This window comes from Malaclemys terrapin, chromosome 4 (assembly GCF_027887155.1).
Source record: "Malaclemys terrapin pileata isolate rMalTer1 chromosome 4, rMalTer1.hap1, whole genome shotgun sequence".
NCBI classification, from domain to species: domain Eukaryota; kingdom Metazoa; phylum Chordata; order Testudines; family Emydidae; genus Malaclemys; species Malaclemys terrapin.
In genome coordinates this window covers 22,908,641-22,928,525 of record NC_071508.1, presented here as the reverse complement: position 1 = coordinate 22,928,525, position 19,885 = coordinate 22,908,641, and the positions used below count along the sequence as shown (strand labels likewise).

The window sequence follows — 19,885 nt, the reverse complement described above, 5'->3', positions numbered from 1 at the left end:
AGCAGAGTCAAGGGAAGGGTAGGGACGGTTTTGTGGCCTGCAGCATGCAGGGGGTCAGACCAGATGATCATAATGGTCCCTTCTGACCTTAAAGTCTATGAGTCTATGGAGTATGTAGCTAGATAGATAGAGGGGGTGTATGGGGATAGATAGATAGATGTGGTGTATGTGGAGAGAGAAAGAGGGAGAGAGAGAACCCCATTGGCTTTAAGCCCTTTTACATTTTATGGGACTTTTCTGTAATCTCAGCTCCTTGAACTTTTTCGTGGTCCAAAGCAAACAACAACCCTGGAACCCATGTACACACAGAATGGTCGTGCAGGAAGGAGCCCAGGGAAGCCAAATCAGATTCAGCTGTGTCATTGACTACAAGCCAGCTAGTGTGTTGCAGTTGGATTTTCCCCACTGACCCAGTGGCAGGCCACTCCGCTTCTATTAGGGCCCTGGGATGGGACATAGGTGAGTGGGAGGGCCTGGGTTCCCCTACCCCCGGCAACCCAACGTCAGGAGTGGTAGCATCCCCACCTGGTTGTCAGGAGGCCTGCATTGGTCTGGCTCCCACCTGAATCCGGATGCCAGATGGTTGTGCTGACTCTCCCACCAGAGAGGTAACCTCCCCTAGACTGCCACAGCTCTGCCGGATGTAGGCCAGAGCCCCCCTACTTGCTTGCTGCCCCACCCTGATCAGTGGCCAGGCAAATGGACCTTCTGTTGCTCTGCCTGCCTGCCTGTAGGCCACAGCCCCTTCTCGATTGCCGCCCCGCCCTGATTGAGGGCGCTGGGCAAAACCCCAGGCTGCAGGCCTAGATAAAGGCCTACTGTAGCAGGTTGGCTAGCCCGCTCCTGCCTGAGAGGTTTAAAACAGCCCTAGAAGAGGGCTGGGGCAAAGGGAAAAGCTACTGGGCTGATTGGGGAAGTAGCCACAGCTGGGCCATGCCCCAATCAGGCCCCAGCTGGCCTGTATAAGAAGGCTGGGAGCCAGGAGCTCAAGAGTCTCTCTCTGAGTGCAGAGAGAGAAGGGCCTGGCTGCAGGGAGCTAGACAGGATACCTGAATGGAGCAGGGCTGGGGAAAGGCTGAGGAGCTGGGGAGCTCCAGCCTGGATAGCCCCAGGCTGTGGCCTGGTAATAGGCCAAGAGGTACTGGGGGTTGCAGAGGGCAGCCCAGGGCTAGGCCAAGGCAGCAGGTCCGAACCCAACCTTGCCGATGATGAGTGGCCTATACTGCAGTCTGCCCCAGAGAGTGGGGGCTAGCTGGTGACTGGCAGTGGCCTTATCCTGAGGTGAGGTGGGGTTAGTGGGTGGGGGTTCCCCTGGGAGGGGAGACCTAGCGTGTGTGGGTACTGCCAGGGGGCAGCACCCAGAGCAAGGGGCACCGGGGTCCCGGGAGGGACACTGGATCCTGAGTGCAGAGGACAGGCGGATCACTGGCCTGCAGAGGTCACTCCAGAGGCTGGAGAGCTAATTTCCTGGACGACCAGCAGGAGGCGCCGCAGGGGTGAGTCCGGATACTCTTACATATGGTGGAGAATACGGGTATAGCGGTCCACCCGTGACACAAGGGGCCAAGGCAAGGACTGTGGACTATTGCCCAATGCAGAGTCTTGAGAACCAAAGGTGGAGAAAACCATGAAGGACTATTATTGGAGAGCCCGTGTGGCCCGTCTCGCCGAGCAGCAAGCCAGGCTGCTCCAGCTGCTGCGGGGGAGGGCACAAGGACCTCATTGGGGGCCAGGCACCTTGGGCAGGAGGCCGGTGCCAAGGTCAAAGAACTGTTGGGCCTGTGGGGAACCAGGACACTTGAAGAGGGTGTGCCCTCACAGGGCCCAGGCGAGCCCTGAAGGAAGGGCTGTGCCAGAGACAGACCGTGGACTGACTCGAGTGCCCCCTGTGAAGCCAACAGGGGGGCTCAAATTGTGTTGGGCCTGTGGGGAGCCAGGGCACAAGAAGGGGGAGTGCCCTCACGGAACTCGCAGGGCCCAGGCTAGCCCTGAGGTGGGCAGGGGTGAGCACTGGCTGTGCCTCCTCTGCCACAAGGGGCGCCGGGAAAAGCGGCCTAGCTCCCAGAGACGGCGGGGGAGGCCAGAGGATCAGGCTGGGTCTGAGACTGCCCCGAAGGAGGGGGTGGTGACGACCAGGGCCCCACAGAGGGGATTGTCAGGGGCAGGGAGGCCCCAGACAAACCTGGGATCCCATGGGGGAGCTGAAAAGGCAACCATGGGAACCCAAACTATGGAGGAAGTGAGCAGCTGCTCCTTGCACTGGACAGCCTGCGAGCAGAGAGGGATTTCCTGCGGGCCCAGCTGAGAGGAATGCTGGGGCGTTAGGGATAGACAGACACCCTACCCCCCCGGTGGAGGGGATCTTGAGGTGGGGGGTGTGTAGCAGGGTGGCTACCGCACTCCTGCCTGAGGGGTTTAAAACAGCCCTGGCAGAGGGCTGGGGCAAAGGGAAAAGCTACTGGGCTGATTGGGGAAGTAGCCACAGCTGGGCCATGCCCCAATCAGGCCCCAGCTGGCCTGTATAAGAAGGCTGGGAGCCAGGCGCTCAAGAGTCTCTCTCTGAGTGCAGCGAGAGAAGGGCCTGGCTGCAGGGAGCTAGACAGGATACCTGAGTGGAGCAGGGCTGGGGAAAGGCTGAGGAGCTGTGGAGCTCCAGCCTGGATAGCCCCAGGCTGTGGCCTGGTAATAGGCCAAGGGGTACTGGGGGTTGCAGAGGGCAGCCCAAGCCAAGGCAGCAGGTCCGAACCCAACCTTGCCGATGAGTGGCTTATACTGCAGTCTGCCCCAGAGAGTGGGGGCTAGCTGGTGACTGGCAGTGGCCTTATCCTGAGGTGAGGTGGGGTTAGTGGGTAGGGGTTCACCTGGGAGGGGAGACCTAGCATGTGTGGGTACTGCCAGGGGGCAGCACCCAGAGCAAGGGGCACCGGGGTCCTGGGAAGGACACGGGAGCCTGCGTGCAGAGGCCAGGCGGATCACTGGCCTGCAGAGGGCGCTCCAGAGGCTGGAGAGCTAATTCCCTGGATGACCAGCAGGAGGCGCCGCAGGGGTGAGTCCGGATACTCTTACACCTAAAAAAGGTACTCGGGCTGCAGAGGGGCACCCGAGAGATAGGCAGAGGCAGCTGGTCCAACCCCCCTTGCCGATGATGCGTGGTTTATATACTGCAGTCCGCCCCAGTGAGCGGGGGCTAGACAGTGACTGGCAGTAGCCACTGAGGCAAGGTGTGGTTAGAGGGTTGGGGGTTCCCCTGGACACCCAGATAGTGGGTTACTGCCGGGGGCAGGACCCTGACGTAGAGGGGTACCGGGGTCTGGGAGGTACACCGGGACCAGCGGCAGGCGAGACACCAGCCTGTAGAGGGCACTTAGAGGCCGGAAGAGATCATCCCTCACCGTTGCCCTGTGACACAGACTCTCTATCTTTGCTCGGTCTGACTGCAGGCCTGAACCATTAACACTGAGCTAATTTTCCCCTGAACCAAGGTATCCCAGAAGTATCATAGCGAGGGGCGTTGTCTAGGGTGACCAGATGACAGGAAGAAAATATCGGGACACGGGGGGGGGGGGGGGTCACTGGTGGAGCAAAAAAACCCAAAAAACTGAGTGCTGCCGGTATAAGGACACAAACAGCTCCCTCTCCCAATTCCCTACTGGGGCCCATTGCTGCCGGCAGGCGGGGGCAGGAGCTGAGAACAGCCGAGTGCTGTGGGCAGTCAGAGGAGATTATGCACCCTTCCTTAGGTATGCATACCTTCAGCCTCTGGTTTTTAGGAGGGGGGGGGAACCAACGGAGAACAGCTGAGTGCTGCCGGCAGTCAGAGGAGAAGAAAAAAAAAAAAGCCGAGAACAGCTGAGTGCTGCCGGCGGAGAAAAAAAAAAAAAAAAAAAAAAAAAAGCGGAGTGCAGCGTCCCGACCGAAGATCAAGCGGGACGCGGGACAAATACCTAAATATCGGGACGGTCCCGATTTTATCGGGACGTCTGGTCACCCTAGTGTTGTCTCCTGCGCAGATGGAGGGGGAGGGAGCTGCAAACCCCTTACAGCCTCTCTTTCTAGTCTTTCATACTTTTTTCTCTAAATATGTCAAAACACAAGTACGCAACCTTCCCCCGGCAAAACACAGAAAAATGGGGACGGCACCGGCAATGGGGATGGGGTGTGGTAACCTGTCAAAAACTATATGGTGAAGAAAGCTATCGAGCGGTTACCTACTCACATGGGGTTGTCAGGGAGGGGTAGTACCTCTGATGGGGGAGCAGTCGTACTCCTAGGAGTAGCTCATCCACTTTGGTCCCCACTTGACAATACCCAGCTCTCACCTGTGGCTCCAAGTAGCTGTCAGCATGTGACAGCGGCCATACCCCGGAGACCGTCTCGACCGGTGGGCTAAACCAGGTGAGGGTAGCCGATGAGTATGAGACTCTCTGTGAGTTAGGGCCTGTCTACCCATTGCATGCGAAGGCTGGATCTGGCTGACTGAGGCAACCTGGTTCAATGGTCAGGAAGGTGATGACAGCAAGCGTTGTGGAACGCTTAAGAGCACAAGACACGTAGGCGTCCTGGTCATCCACTGAGCCCTGCCCTATCTCCAGCCGTCTCTACTTCTGTTCTTGCCACTGGATACAGATAGGAACTGGGAAGAGAGAGTGAGGCTGACGTCGCGCAACTCTCCCTCACTTTAATCCAATTCATGCGCAAGTCTCGACATAATATCGTATCCTATTACATCATATCAAGTCCTGTGGCGATGGGCGAGCGACGAAGCAGCAGGTGTGGATACACTGGGAGCTGTAGCTGCGGACCTGCACATAGGCGGCTCAGGCATAATGGTCGTTCCTCACTGACCGAAGCAGCAGTGGAGCTCGGCATCTTCTTGAGCGACTGAGCAGCCCTATTCAGGATTGCACTGCTCGCCTCCGTAGAATGAGGAGGGGGCTAGAAAAGGTGCCTTAAACATTGCCTGCTTCACCTTACCCTGGCCAGCATACCGCGGCTGGCGGGGATCCCACAAAAGCGGTCGTATAAAAACAAAACTTAAGAGTGACACCGATCACTATTGGCACATGGAATGTGCACATGTTACTGGACAACATCACGGCAGATAGACCGGAGAGAAGAACAGCACTTGTCGCTAGAGAGCTCGCACGCTACAACATTGACATTGCAGCCCTTAGCGAAACTCGCCTTGCTAATGAAGGACAGCTGTCCCAGTCAGGCTGTGGCTATACATTCATTCACACAGGCAGTAATACCTCTGAGGCGAGGCGAATTGCTGAGGCTGAAAAAAAGCGTGAGCTGCGCAAGTCCAGAGCTGCTTGTACATCATCGACAGTGCCATTACTTGTCTGCCCGACGTGTGACAGGACGTTCCATGCCCGAATAGGACTGATCAGTCATCTTCAGACGTACAGAGCCCGGTCATCGAAAGAATGAGTGGTTGAGGTCTTCATCGATAACGATGGACGAACATCACTCACATGCAATCTCCCACCCTGTACATAGCAATCCTCTGTTTCATTTTGATGTTTTTTGATGTACTTAATGCTTTTATTCATTTTATTGATTAAATAATTGTAATTACAGTAATACATCAGGGTATAAAAGATCTACACATCTTCTCCTGAACACAGACTGCTCCAATGGATCCCACAACCCATACAGCGAGAAAGCCGTAGCAAGCGTTAACATCTCCAAAATCCTATCCGGGCAGGAAAATGCACCTGCTGTTTGCAACACTTCTATAGTATAGACACAGGGTGAGGGCTAGACAAAGTGACCATGGTTAGTCCTGCTCCATCTCTACTGTCTGGGTTTCCATCTACAGCTGTTCACACTGGAAATGCAGGACAGGGGTAAGGTTAGCCCATCACCAAAAGAACCTTAATGTAAAGCAGTGCTCCTGCCAGTGCCTGGTGGGGATCACGCAGACAGACTACACCCCAGGCTGGGCATTGTCCCAGGGTAAAGCAGGGCTGTAGTGGAAGGTGGAGGAGCCCCTGGACGAACAGGGTGAGGCATGGGACAATTCAGCTAAGAGTTGCAGGGCTGGGCACCAGAAGAATCGCGGGGTGGAACTTTGGGGTATGGCAGGGAGGGGTGGAACGAGCCCCGCTCTGGGTCAGTCCCAGTGCCAATGGCCCACTGCCTTTGAAGAGGCCACCGATGAAGGCCATTTGTCCTACTCCCCTGGGTCCCACAACCCAGCTCTGGCCAGAGAGAAACTTTGCCTTGGAATCTTAAAGCAAGTGACTTTGTTTCTAGGGCTGAAGTGGGTGGTGGCATGGGAGACGCTGTCAGCTCAGAGAAAAAACTGACCCTTGTGCTCTTTGGGGGATCGTACCTGAAATGGGGGTCAGCGGGAGGTGGAAGGGCTGAGTGTAAAGGACCAGGAAGGAAACAGGGTCCTGGGAGAGAGTCAGTGCTGGGACACCCCGTTGCTCATGAGACTCCACCTTCCGAGTAGTGCGGCCCCAGGTCTGTAACCCTTATGCTGGGGAGCGCTGCCAAGCAGTCTCCTGCTGCAGGCCCACGGCCCTGCCCAACATAAGGGCTGCAGAACAGGGCCCTCAGAAGGGGGGTTACTACTGTGTCCTGAGGAGCATAAGGGATGGGACCTGTCAGAACCACAGGCTACCCCCAAGGCTTTGGGGGCTAAAGGAGTCAGCTTCTGAAGTGGACACTGTGCCCTGTCACCAGTGATTAGTGGGAACCGGGCTAGCACTCTGGCTCTACGGTGCTAACCGCTAATTGGGGGCCTGAAAGGGGTGAGCCGTAGGGTGCTAGACCTTAGTCAGCCCTGCCCCTGCAGCACACATGGTAGCAGATGGGACAGAGTGAGTCCCAGCTCCAGGATGGTACCGCAGCCAGTGCTGCGAACGGGGCTCCATGCACCCTGCTGGTGCTAGGCTGGGGTCGGCAGCACACAAGCCCTCTCCGTATTTCGGTACCGTCCGGCAGATCCCAGCTCTGCTGAACGACGAAGCGTGGAGAGGGGCCTGCACCCGCTTGCAGAAGGAATGAGACCCCAGGCACCCAGGAGGAGCAGAGGCCAGCAGCAGGATGCAGCTGGCAGGATCCCTCTCGCACATCCAGGATCTGGGGCTGCTGAACGGGCTGCGGGACAGATTGGAATGATCCCGTTGAGTCTCTCAGCTTGGGGGCCTCCCCGTGGCTGGCAAGGCCATGTCCCGAAGCACTGCCTGGCCACGCCCTGGTCAGCAGAAAGCCCTCTGCATCATGGAAACCCAGCGTGGGGCTGGACGGGAACGACGCCCCCTAGCCGTGGAAGCGGGCAGTTCACAAAGCCCCAGCTGAGATGCCATCACCCCAGAGTCCTGGAAACTGGAGCACACACAGGCCAGGCCGCTCCCAGCTCTTCACAGCCAGGGAGAGGGGCTGGGGCCTGGGCCCGCCAGGGAGCCTGACAGTCCCCCTGGCTCCGGCCTTTCCAGTGCCTAGGTCGGGCCGTTCAGCAATCTTCTCCAGCTCCAGAGCTTCACTGTCAGGTCGCTGGGGAAGGAAGAGAGAGAGGAAGTGAGGCCGGGGGCTGCCCCTGCCCCAGCTGGGAGAGGCAGCACAGCGAGTACAATCAGCTACAGGCCACGCCCTGCCCCCAACTCCCCCGCCCCCAAATGCATCACGCTGCAGCCCAGGAGAGCAAGGCCGCTGTGCCCCAAGCGGGCGGGCACCGGCGCAAGGAGGGAGCGGATGCGCCCAGCTGCCCGCCAGCGGGATAATCCCCCAGAGCGCCAGTAACGGGGCACTCTACCAGAGCGCAGGCTCAGCCAGTGGCACCTCACTGGCAGTGGCCAGTGACGCAGTGGGGGATGGGGCGGGGATCCCCCCAGCAGTGGCCCAGCAGGAGCAGTAGTCAGATGGGCAAACCCCATGCAGCCCCGAGCTGGCCGCTGGATCCAATCACCTGGGGGACTGGGAGGGGGGGGGCAGGCAAGAGGACAGTCTCCTCTTGCAAAGAGCTCTACATGGGGGGAAAATCCAAAAGAATCTCATACTGTTAAGAAGCAGCTGAGACCAGAGCGGAGAAGAGACAGAGAAAGAAAAGGAGAGAGAGCCAGAGGGGGTGAGAGCCAGAGAGAGGAGGAGGAGGAGGGTCAAGGCAGGCTAGTGGCATGCCCCTTTATGGCAAGGACGTGGTGAGGAAGGCAGGGGGTGAGCCCAGGCACGTAAGTCCATAGCTTTAACTGGCAGTCACTGCGGCACAGAGAGAAACAGAGGGTGGAGGGGGGGGGGGGGGGAAGAGAAAGGAAAGGAGAAAAGGGACATGGTCGGAAAAGAGGAGATCCGAGACGGTGCCAGAGACATTGTGAACCCGGGGACCCACTCTGGGGGCCAGGGCTGTGCACAGGGGCCGGGGAGCGGAAGGAGGGGGCGGTGGTGCTCTCATTGGAGATGCACAAGGCGCCGTCGAGGAGGAGCTGGTGCCCGGTTGGCAGGAAGTCCGTTCTCTGCGCTGAGGGTGGCAGGGCCAGCAGCACCAGGTCTGGCTAGTCCCGGCACATCAAAGGAGCTGGCAAGAGCATCCCAAAAGCATGGCAGGGCAGGGCAGGACCAGCGCTTGGCATAACTGGATGGGGCAGAAGAGCCTCACTGTGGGGCGACCTAACAATGGCTGAGAGATGGAGGAGAGGAGAGGCTAGATGGGGAGGGGTTGGGGGCCCTGCAGCCGACTGCTGCCCCACACCAAACCGCCTGCAGCCTGGCTCCGGCGCTGTTCCCATCCCTCGCTCCCAGTGCCATTCCAGGCCCTGCCACATGGGGGGAGCAACAGTGGGTTTGGAGAGCTCCTGCAGCTCTGCTGCACTGGGGGGAGTTGGGGGTCAGACCTCCCTCTCCCATGCCGCAGGGGCCTAGCCCTACCCACTGCCCTCACCTGGAAGCAGTGAATATGTGCTTGGAATTGGTGCAGATGGTATTGATGGGGCTGTCGTGGCCCTTGATCTCCCCAACGGGCGAGAAGTTCTCCATGTTCCAGACCTTCACCACACCCCCGCGGCAGGCGCTCAGCAGCATGGGGCGGCCGGGGACGAAGGCCAGGGCACAGACCCAGTCCTTGTGCGCGTTGGGGATTTGCTGGCAGGCACAGAGACAGGGCAGAGCCAGTGAGCGCCCACGATCCACGCTGCCAGCCGGGGCCATCAAGACCCAAACTGCCCCCTGAGCTCCAGGGCAGGGTCAGGCCAGCAGCCAGAGCCAGATGCTGGGTTTGCAGCTGGCTGCTGGCTCTGTAATGGGCTGAGACAAACCCCCCACATCTGTACCGTGGCTGAGAGCTGGAATTTTTAAGCTCCGCTCGATTTCTCATCAAGCAGCAGCCGAGGATTTGAATTCAAGACAAGGGGACTCTGGTGAGCTACAGAAGCAGCTCATCAGGAGAGAAGAGGGCTCCGCCCCAGGAGACAATTGCTCATTGGGATTGACCAGGGGATCTCCAAGCTCTAATCAATCCAAGCCGAGCTGGCAACCAGGATACGAGACACACAAGATGGGGGAGAGAATCTCTTTGATTGGACCAATTTCGGTGGGGGGAGGGGGGAAAGGGACAAGTCTGCAAACTCAGCTCTTCTTCCAGGGTGGGGCTTGAAAGCTTGTCCCTTCCACCCACAGGAGCTGGTCCAATAAAAGAGATTCCCCCTCACCCCCCATCTCTCTAATTATTTGTCTGCCATCAATCCTCAGCGCTCCAGTGGGAAGAAAAATGAGCATTAGCCTCATTTCATAGGGGAGAGACTGTGGGGGAGGGTCACACAGCCACAAATGGTGACTAGCTCTGGGCAGCTCCATTTTGGGGGACACCCCGACCACCCCATTTTCAGAGGGGCAGAGCCCCCACTGCTCCCCTTGACTCCCACAGTGCCCAGCTCCTCTGAACAACCCAGCCCCGGGCGGGCACATGGTAGGTTCTCCAAAACAGAGCCCCCCACCACTAAAAAATAAATAAAAAAAATCAATGGAGGCCTCTGAAATGTTAGCCAAGTCTCATGGCAGAGCCAGACCTCCTGCCTCCCAGCACCGGCCTGCACGCCCCCTTCGGCTGCTGCTCTATCCCAGACCCACCGGAGGCCATCCCCACACTGCAGCGCGTCACCACTGACCTGGAGAGCCAGGCACCGCGGCCTGTGGCGCCCGGAGACCAGACAGCCACACTCACCGGGGTCAGAAATAGGGACAACGCCGAGCGCTATCTACCCCCAGACCAACCTGTCCCCATTCCCCATAGGCCACTGAGCCCTTTAACCGCAGCAGGTGGGGCCCAGCCCTATAGAACTGGCTACCGTGCATTGCCCACGGCTGTAAACTGCCTTCGGGACCCACCCTGCCAGCCACTGTTGTTTGCAACCCCCGGGGCTCTTCCATTGCCTGGAGGCCCCATGTGCAACGTAGGGATGGGGTCCTTGTGTCTGCTGTCTGATCCTCTGCCCCCAGGATGGCGGGAGCACGCTCCAGACTGGACAGCGACTCTCCAGCAGGTTCTAAGTCCTCGCTCCAGACCCTGGCACTGGCCCTCGAAACGGCACGCTGCGGGTCTAGCCCATCTCTCTGCCCCCCGCCCAGCAGCAGGGCCTTCCTGCTCGTCCCCCTCCGTACCTGGAGGAGCTCCTGCTGCTGCAGGTCCCACTTCTTGATCCCGTTGTCCCCGGAGCCGCTGAAGAGCACGTCGCCCTGGATGGCCAGACACTCGATGCCGTCGTAGTGCGGGGGCTCGAAGTTATGGGTGGGGCCGACGTTCCCCACCACGCTGTCCGCAATCTCAAACATCTGCAAGGCAACAGCCCGGAGGGCAGCTGCTGTGAACCCCGGTGGCAAAGGAGACCAGTCGCTCTCAGGTCATTAGGCCAGCAACAGCCCTTTCAGCAAGGCAGGGGGATGGCGAGAGCGTCCGACCACACAGCTACCACTAGGATGCTGAGCCACGGCCCAGTGAAATGAGACAGGGATGGATTGGCAGCGGCAGGGTTCTGCCTGCTTACGCCACGCTGGGATCCTTGGGCAGAGGCCATGTGGGGACACGATGGCTCAGCACTAGGGCTGAGATACAGGTCGCAGGTTCGAACCTCGCCCGGCTCAGCTGGGACTGGAAATCTCCACCTCCTCCAATGGTTTGGTGGCCAACGTGCGGACGCAGCTCAGCGTCCGGCTGGCAGGGGCCACGTTGCAAAGACAAAATAGCCTCCTTGGCAGCAGGTTCAGCAGAGGCCACAGAGGGCAGGAGGAGGTGGGTTCCACTTTCCACGCGTGAGGCATCAGGAGGAAGCGGGGGGTGCGGAGGGGAGGCCTGGGCCGGGCACCTGGAATTCTGGTCTCCACGGCTGCCGAGCTGCCCAGCACTTTGAGACATGGCAGCTCCTCCATCATTTCCCAGATCTGGGTTCCAGGACGCTCTTAGGGGCAGTGCACAGACCCTGCTCCCCGTGACCCACAGACACACCTGGCAGGTGTGGGGACAGGAACGCTGGCCAGCTGCAAAGCCACCAGGTCCTTCAGGCCACGAGCGCTGGGGGGCTCATGGCATTTCTCAGACCCTGGTGGCATTTGCAAATGTGCTCAGTACTGGCCTCCCTCTGCGCCCGCTGAGATCAACAGAACGGCTCCTTCCCGCCCCCCATGGGAGCGGAGTTAGGCCGACGCTGGGCGCTCTGGACAAAACCACCCAGCATGTCCCCTCCTCGCCAGGCCTTTGGTGGGCAGCGAGCCCCTGTAGCTGGCACCTCCGGGAGAGCGGCTATGCATGGGGGTGGGGAGGGCTGGCACAAGCAGCGGTTCCTGGGCTCAAAGGCCCCTTGTGCTGCCTGTGAGCGGGAGGGAGGGAGGGTCCCAGGGTACCTTGACGTAGTGATCCTTGGAGCCGGTGACGACCAGGTCATGGTTGCTCGCAGTCTGGTTCACAGTGAGACACATCACAGGCCTGATGTGGCCGGTCAGCTTCCCGATAGGCTGCAACCTACAAGCAGGAGCCCGGGGCGTCAGGGTCTGGGGTGCGCTCAGCAGGAGGCGCTCGTTCCTGCAGGCCCTTCGCTGGCCCAGTCTCCAAGGCTCCCAGCAGGGACCCTCCCAGCCCCAGGCCCCTCTCCACCATCCCAAGCAGAAGTGGGGACCTCGGGCTCCGGGGCGCAGAGCACGGAGCAATCTCGGGGATACCACATCCCTCAGCACCATGGGCCGTGACTGTGGCCTTGGGCTAGGGGCAGGGAGCTGGGCTCAGATGCGGTGTCAGGGGGTGACCGGCTTGTCCACCGATCTCCTAAGGCAGGGGCGGGGAAAGCTACGGCCCGCAGGCTGGATCCAGCCCCTTAGTTAATTTCATCTGGCCCGTGGCGCCCTCTCCCACCACCCGCTGCAGGGGAAGCACCAAGCCTCCACGCCCTCCTGGCAGGTAAGTGGCCCGTGATTGATTTTTCCTGTGGGTCAATGGCCAGTGACAGAGAAAAGGTTCCCCACCCCTGCCCTAAGGGCTGCAGCTGGGAGAGGAGCACTGGGTCCTACTTTCAGCCACCCTTGGGCGTGATCAGCAGCTGCTGGGGCTGATTCATAGATTCTAGGACTGGAAGGGACCTCGAGAGGTCATCGAGTCCAGTCCCCTGCCCGCATGGCAGGACCAAATACTGCCTAGACCATCCCTGATAGACATTTATCTAACCTACTCTTAAATATCTCCAGAGATGGAGATTCCACAACCTCCCTAGGCAATTTATTCCAGTGTTTAACCACCCTGACAGTTAGGGACTTTTTCCTAATGTCCAACCTAGACCTCCCTTGCTGCAGTTTAAACCCATTGCTTCTGGCTCTATCCTTAGAGGCTAAGGTGAACAAGTTTTCTCCCTCCTCCTTATGACACCCTTTTAAATACCTGAAAACTGCTATCATGTCCCCTCTCAGTCTTCTCTTTTCCAAACTAAACAATCCCAATTCTTTCAGCCTTCCTTCATAGGTCATGTTCTCAAGACCTTTAATCATTCTTGTTGCTCTTCTCTGGACCCTTTCCAATTTCTCCACATCTTTTTTAAAATGCGGTGCCCAGAACTGGACACAATACTCCAGGTGAGGCCTAACCAGAGCAGAGTAGAGCGGAAGAATGACTTCTCGTGTCTTGCTCACAACACACCTGTTAATACATCCCAGAATCATGTTTGCTTTTTTTGCAACAGCATCACACAGTTGACTCCTATTTAGCTTGTGGTCCACTATAACCCCTAGATCCCTTTCTGCCGTACTCCTTCCTAGACAGTCTCTTCCCATTCTGTATGTGTGAAACTGATTTTTCCTTCCTAAGTGGAGCACTTTGCATTTGTCTTTGTTAAACTTCATCCTGTTTACCTCAGCCCATTTCTCCAATTTGTCCAGATCATTCTGATGTAGTGCAAAGCCCAAGACAAACAAGCTAAGCTGCTCCACGCTGGGGTTTGTGCCAGTGCAGCTTCCCCCGGTGCCAGTCCAAATCCGCCCCTGCCTCAATAACACAGCTTCCAGCCGGGAGGGAGCGGGCCCCCGCTCAGCCCAGAACGACTGCTCCCTCTGCCTACGCAGCACCCGTCTGCCTCCCCACAAGAGCTGCCCCTGCCTGGGGGCACGAGTTAGCCCCGCCCAGACCTGTTGAGCTCCCAGATGTGGACAGAGTTCCCGGCGGCAGCGTAGAGCATGGTGCCGGTGGGGTTGAGTGCGATCTGGTTGATCTGGTGCTCCCCCTGCACGCTGGCGATGGTGCGGGTGGTGGTCCCAGCACAGGCGTCCCCAGAGATCACCTGACCTGAAGAGCTAAGCCAAAGAGACAAACAGGTGAGCCTCAAGGCAGAGACCCTCGGGGGAGGGAGGGGGCAATTTACACAATGTGGAATGGAAGATCTAGCCCATTGTGGACTGATTAGAAGGCTGGACAGCGTCTGTCCCCAGCCATCTATAGGGGGAAGCAACGCCACTTCCTGGCCACATGCAGTGCCAGGATGAGACCCTCCCGCTCAGCCCCACGTCCCCTCAAGCCGGGAGCAACGGCACAGCAAGGGTGACCCAGGCAGCAGCTTTCGGCACCCAAGGGAGGTGCCTTGCCGCGCAGCCAGCCAGACCCGTACCAGCAGGCATGCCAGCTCCACGCCCAGGGCGGAGCGACACAAACCCCACCCCTGGCCTGGAGTTGATGTTGACAGGCAGCCCAGGCATGTTCCCGCCCAGGGCCGGCGCTTCCATTTAGGTGACCGCACCAGGATTTGGGGGGGGGGGGGCGGGGGGGAGGGGCGGCAATTCGGCGGTGGGGGGTCCTTCCGCGCTCCGGGTGTTCGGCGGCAATTCTGCAGCGGGTCCTTCACTTGCTCCAGGACCCGCCGCCGAAGTGACCCGAAGACCGGGAGCACGGAAGGACCCCCCCACCGCTGAATTGCCGCCGCCGACCGGGAGCACGGAAGGACCCCCCCCCACCGCTGAATTGCCGCCGCCGACCGGGAGCACGGAAGGACCCCCCCACCGCTGAATTGCCGCCGCCGACCGGGAGCACGGAAGGACCCCCCCCCCACCGCTGAATTGCCGCCGCCGACCGGGAGCACGGAAGGACCCCCCCACCGCTAAATTGCCGCCGACGACCGGGAGCACGGAAGGACCCCCCCCCCACCGCTGAATTGCCGACGACGACCGGGAGCACGGAAGGACCCCCCCCCCACCGCTGAATTGCCGCCGACGACCGCGAGCACGGAAGGACCCCCCCACCGCTGAATTGCCGCCGACGACCGCGAGCACGGAAGGACCCCCCCACCGCTGAATTGCCGACGACGACCGGGAGCACAGAAGGACTCCCATGTAGGGCGCCAAAACCCCTGGCGCCGCTCCTGTTCCCGCCAGTCAGATTGGGGAAGCCTAAAAGAGAAGTCTCAGTCTGTGGCTGGGACCCAGAGAGAGGGGCTGTTTCTCTGGGGTCTGGAAACGGCGCTGGCAGCTGCAGATGGGTCATTACCCATCATCCCTGATCAAAGCAACTGTAGGGTGAACGGTGCCCCCTGAAACAGACGAGAGGAGCAACTTCCCTGAGAGCAGAGCACCAAGCCACGGAGCTTCCACGAGCCAGGCCAGGCTAGAACGACCAGCATTGCAGCATTCCTAGACTCAGCCCTGCAGACCAGCCCGGCCACTTGGCCTTTGCAATGCTGCCCTGAGTGCAGAACGCTGGCAGGACAGCGCGTCGAGCTTGGCCAGGCCCACAGGGCAGCCTCGGTGCGTCAGGTACTTACGTGAGGGTGCGGATGCAGTTGGCCGAATCCCGGATATCCCACACCTTGATGTAGGAGGTGGAGACAGTGAAGACCAACCCTGAGTGGCTGCAGTACTTGATGGACACCACATTATTGGGGTGGACCTTTAGCGAGGCGATATCCTGGCCCGTCACCAGGTTCCACATTTTGCAGCTCCGGTCTGCGGGAGGAGGCAGGAGCACATGACACTGCGGGACCCTTCCTGTCCTCAGCAAAGGATCCCCATGGCTTCCTCCCTCCCTCCCCCCCGCCTCCCCCTGCTCCCACGAGTGCCCCAGGGGAGCTCAGTCCCTGTGGCCCATCCAGCCTCTGGCACCTCCGCCAGACCTGCCAACGGGGGGAGGGTCTATTAGTGCCAGGTGCGAGGTGAACATCCAGCCACTAGGAACCGGGCAGAGGCCCCAACAACTCGCTTCAGGGATGTCACCACACAGCTGTTCAGCCTAATGACTCGTGCAGCATTGCTGCCCTCTGCTGGGGGGACCCAGAACTGCACCGGCCCGTTGTGGCTTTCAGGCAGGCGGGTGCCGTCTGAGCAAGAGGCTCCTGTCCTGCCCCCGCAGTTTGGGGTGGCTCAGCCCCTCCCCTGGGTAACAGGCTCACTCCCCAATGATCACACCCAGAGCTCAGCAGCCGGCCCGCCCCTGAGGCGCGCACCTTTGGATCTGGAGAAGAGCAGCTCGTTGGTGGCGTCCACGCGGAGAACGGGCTTGGAGTGTCCTTCCGCCACGGAGATGCACTGCAGCGGGGCTGTCCGGGCGCTCCTGGCACCGCCCACGGGGTTAATGAGGCCCTTTCCGTGGGAGAGAGAGAGCAAGGGCGTCAGCAGGAGGGTGCTGGCTGGGTGACCCAGGACGAAGCCAGATCCCGCCCCACGGGGCTGCCAGGGCCTGCTAGTGGGACTCCGGCGCAAAGCAAACCACAGACAGAAGCTGCCGGGCAGCCTGCTCCCCAGACAGGCCCCCCGGGGGCAGGTCACACCCCGTTGGTGCTAAGGGCTCAGAGACTCGTGCAGACCCTGCCTTGGCTTGGGGCAGGGGCTTGGAAAGGAAACGGGCTTCACCCCCTGGCCATCTTGCTGCTGGCACAGATGAGCTACCCCCCTCCCGCCGTGAGAGCTGTGGGTGGCCCCTGTGCCCCTTCCAGGCAAGATCCCGAAGCCAACAGAGTCCAGGCTGCTGCATGGCACACGCTGCCCCATCCCCTGTGGAGTCAGAGACTAGCAGGGACAGGCTGGCTCCGGACCCAACCCCCAGAACCTCCAGGCTTGAACAAACTGGGGCCCTGCTCCAGCCGTGCTGTGTGGGGCATAAGGGCACCACCCTGTGGCCAGCGGGGGGGAAGCGCCCTCTCTCCATCTGACCCACTCCGGTTTTGCAACGAGCTTCACCCTGCTTTGGCAGATGGGGAAGGGATTTTTAACAGGTCACAATCGAATCAATGGCAGAGCTGGGAACGGAGCCCAGGAGTTCTCAATCCCCCGAGAACAGGGAGAGAACCCAGGAATCCTGGCTCCCTGGCCAGGAGACAATCCTGTCTCATAGACTCATAGACTTTAAGGTCAGAAGGGACCATTATGATCATCTGGTCTGACCCCCTGCATGCTGCAGGCCATAAAACCGTCCCTACCCCTTCCCTGGACTCTGCTGTTGAAGTCCCCAATCCTGTTTTTAGTGACTTCAATCGGCAGAGACCCTCCTGCTAGAGATCCCTGCCCCATGCTGCGGAGGAAGGCGAAAAACCTCCAGAGGCTCAGCCAATCTGCCCTGGAGGAAAATTCCTTCCCGACCCCAAATGTGGCGATCAGTAAGACCCCGAGCATATAGGCAAGAGTCTCCAGCCCGACCCCGTTAGCCATTATACTATTTACCCACCATTGCTTGGCTTTCCTTGACTACTATGTTTTACCATTAAACCATTCCCTCCATAAACTTATCTAACTTTATCTTAAAACCAGACAGGTCCGTCGCCCCCACCGTTTCCCTCGGTAGGCCGTTCCAATATTTCACCCCTCTGACGGTCAGAAACCTTCGTCTAATTTCAAGTCTGAACTTCCCCACGGCCAGTTTGTATCCATTCGTTCTGGTATCCACGTTAGTACTAAGCTGGAATAATTCTTCTCCCTCCCTTGTATTAATCCCTCTAATATATTTAAAGATAGCAATCATATCCCCTCTCAGCCTTCGCTTTGTCAGACTAAACAACCCAAGCTCCTCTAGTCTCCTTTCGTACGACAGCTTTTCCATTCCTCTGATCATCCTAGTGGCCCTTCTCTTCTCAAACCAGTTCTAGGCTTTGCCCCAGCAACAGCCAATGGGGCTGTGAGCAGAGTTCAGAGGGAGGTTCTAGAGCGCTGAGCACATGAGAATCGACACCCCTGAGGAAAGAGCCCAGGTGGAAGAGCCCATCATGGAGAGGGTTGATAGCCCCAAAGCAGCTTCCCAGCCAGGATCTCTAAGCACCTCCCCTCCTCCCAGCAGGGTTGGATTACAGGTGGGGACACTGAGGCAAAGGGAGGGGAAAGGGCTTGCCCAGGGTCACACGGCACATTTGTGGCATGGTTGGAATGGATTTTTTGAGGGGCGCTGAGCACCCACTACTCCAGCTGATGGTGCTCAGGGTGTCAGAGTCAGGCCCATGGTGTCTCAAATAGGCACCCAAAGGCCAGTGGGGAGATGCTCCTCTGCCAGCCTGGCCCTTTTGATGTGCAGGGAATGGGGGAAGGAGAGTTGTCCTGGCACAGACACTGCCTTGGGCTAGCGTAATTGGTTCTATGTGGCTCGTGTTGCAAACCCAGGCATGCTGGGGGCAGAGCCAGGGCCTTAGCACACCCCATTAGGGGAACTCTGGGTTGTGGCATAGCTGGCAAGCAGCCCTTTGGGAGGTTGCAGTGAGTTAGAGCAACCCCAAGGCTGCTCTAATATATCTGGGAGGCTGCACAGGCCTCAGCAGCAGCCACAGGATCCTCGGTGCCAAGAGGCTGCACCCCAGGTGTTTACTCTTTGCAGATGGGGAAACCGAGGCACAAGACAGGGATAACAATCCTGACCAGCCTCGCCATGGGTGCTGGGAGGCTGAAGCCACGTTTGTCAAGTGCTTGGAGATGTCTGAACTGAAGGTGCGAGAGAAGACACACACACACACACACACACACACACACACACAAAAAGCATCATAGTCTGGACCCTCCAAGCATCCACCGGCTCCAACAGCTGGCCTGCCCTGCCTCTTGCAGCTAGGCCAGACACAGCGCGAGATATCATCACTACCCGCCCTGCCCTCGAGGCAGAATAGAGCATGCAGCTGTCCCCATTCAGTGAAAGCACCGTACGCTATCCACTTAAACCCCCAGCACTGCATTTCAAGACGATGGCTCAGACCTTAAGGCACTGGAGACCAGAGGCAGAAAGGGACTTCCACAGCCGGACACGGCATGCCAGGGCCATGCGGGGAAGCAGAGAGAAGGAAAGAGGGACACACAGCGAGCAAGAGCAGCACCAGGACAGAGTCCCAATAGATTTAGCAAAGAAGCAAGGCCCAGAGTTTGGCCAGCACGGATTCAGCATGCAGGGCAGGGGGAGGGAAATGCGAGAAGCAGGAGAGTTCTAATCAATAGAAAGTTGTATGTACCTCAGCACCTCCGAGACAGAGGAATCGCTGTCGTCAGACCTAGGGACAGAAAATTAGCAGGATTACGGGAGAAAAAATCCCGGATGAGAGAGGCAGCAGCGGAGTCAGAGAGTGGAGTGTTGTTATTGCATCCAAGCTAGCGGGGTAGAGAGGGAGGAGCGGACACAGAAAACCAGAGAGGAAAGGGGCAGAGGAGCAGGAAGGGACACGTGGCTCGGACACAAGATCTTTCAGGCTGGACTGGAGTCATTCAGCCAGAAGGGACTGTTACAATCACCCAGTCTGACCAGTACAGTGCACGCCTGAGGCCTCGCCCGGGGATTCCTGCATCCAGTCTTCATTTAATCTTCCCATGGAACCCCCCCGTCTCATCACTCCTACCAGCCATCCAACCTAGCCCCTCAGGTTCCGCACTCCTGGTTTTTGGGTACAGCTGGGGCGTTCTGACACGGTCCGGCTCTGCGCTATCGTGCGGTCTGATAGCAGGCGGGATGGGGACCAGGGGCTGGTCCTGAGCTGCAGGCAGCGCCATGGGCTCCCCCAGGTTAGAACATCGCCACCAAACTGGGATTCTGCAGGGAGGCAGATGGGAGGTGGTTGCTACCATAGGGCTAGGTCCTCGGGAGCTGTAAATCAAAGCCGCTCTGCTGCCCCCACGGCAGCTAGGCCAATTTGCACCCGTGCAGGGGCTGGCCCGTGACGGTCAAAGGCAGTCCTAAGGTGGGCTCGTTCCTCCGTAGAAACCAAAGGCTGCCACTGGAGAGCACCCCCACCCCACCTCCGAAGGGTCACAGCCCCTGGCACCAGGAGCAATTGGAGCACCTACGGGCCCCTGGCAGAAAGCTCACTCCACCCACAGCAGCCATGTCACCTCCTGAGGGGGACTGGGACCTGTGAGCAGCCGGCATCTCCCCACAGAGCACAGTGGGAGAGGGAGCAGGGCCCAGAAGGGGCAGGTGCGATGGCACAGCCAGTGCCACACAGAATCGGGGTAGGGCTGACTGGGA

The 19,885-nt window shown here is 59.1% G+C and overlaps 1 protein-coding gene across 1 annotated transcript in view; it reads right to left on the bottom strand.

Annotated features, from left to right (window-relative positions):
- Positions 1–6,646: 6,646 nt before the first annotated feature.
- LOC128837121 (kinesin-like protein KIF21B) overlaps positions 6,647–19,885 on the bottom strand; it is a 40,245-nt gene continuing 27,006 nt past the window's right edge. The window contains 9 exon segments of the mRNA XM_054028011.1: positions 6,647–7,509; positions 8,891–9,090; positions 10,606–10,776; positions 11,842–11,959; positions 13,606–13,770; positions 15,228–15,408; positions 15,906–16,041; position 18,434; positions 18,879–18,917. Of these exon segments, the coding sequence (XP_053883986.1) occupies positions 7,455–7,509; positions 8,891–9,090; positions 10,606–10,776; positions 11,842–11,959; positions 13,606–13,770; positions 15,228–15,408; positions 15,906–16,041; position 18,434; positions 18,879–18,917 (1,066 nt within the window). The 3' untranslated portion in view covers positions 6,647–7,454.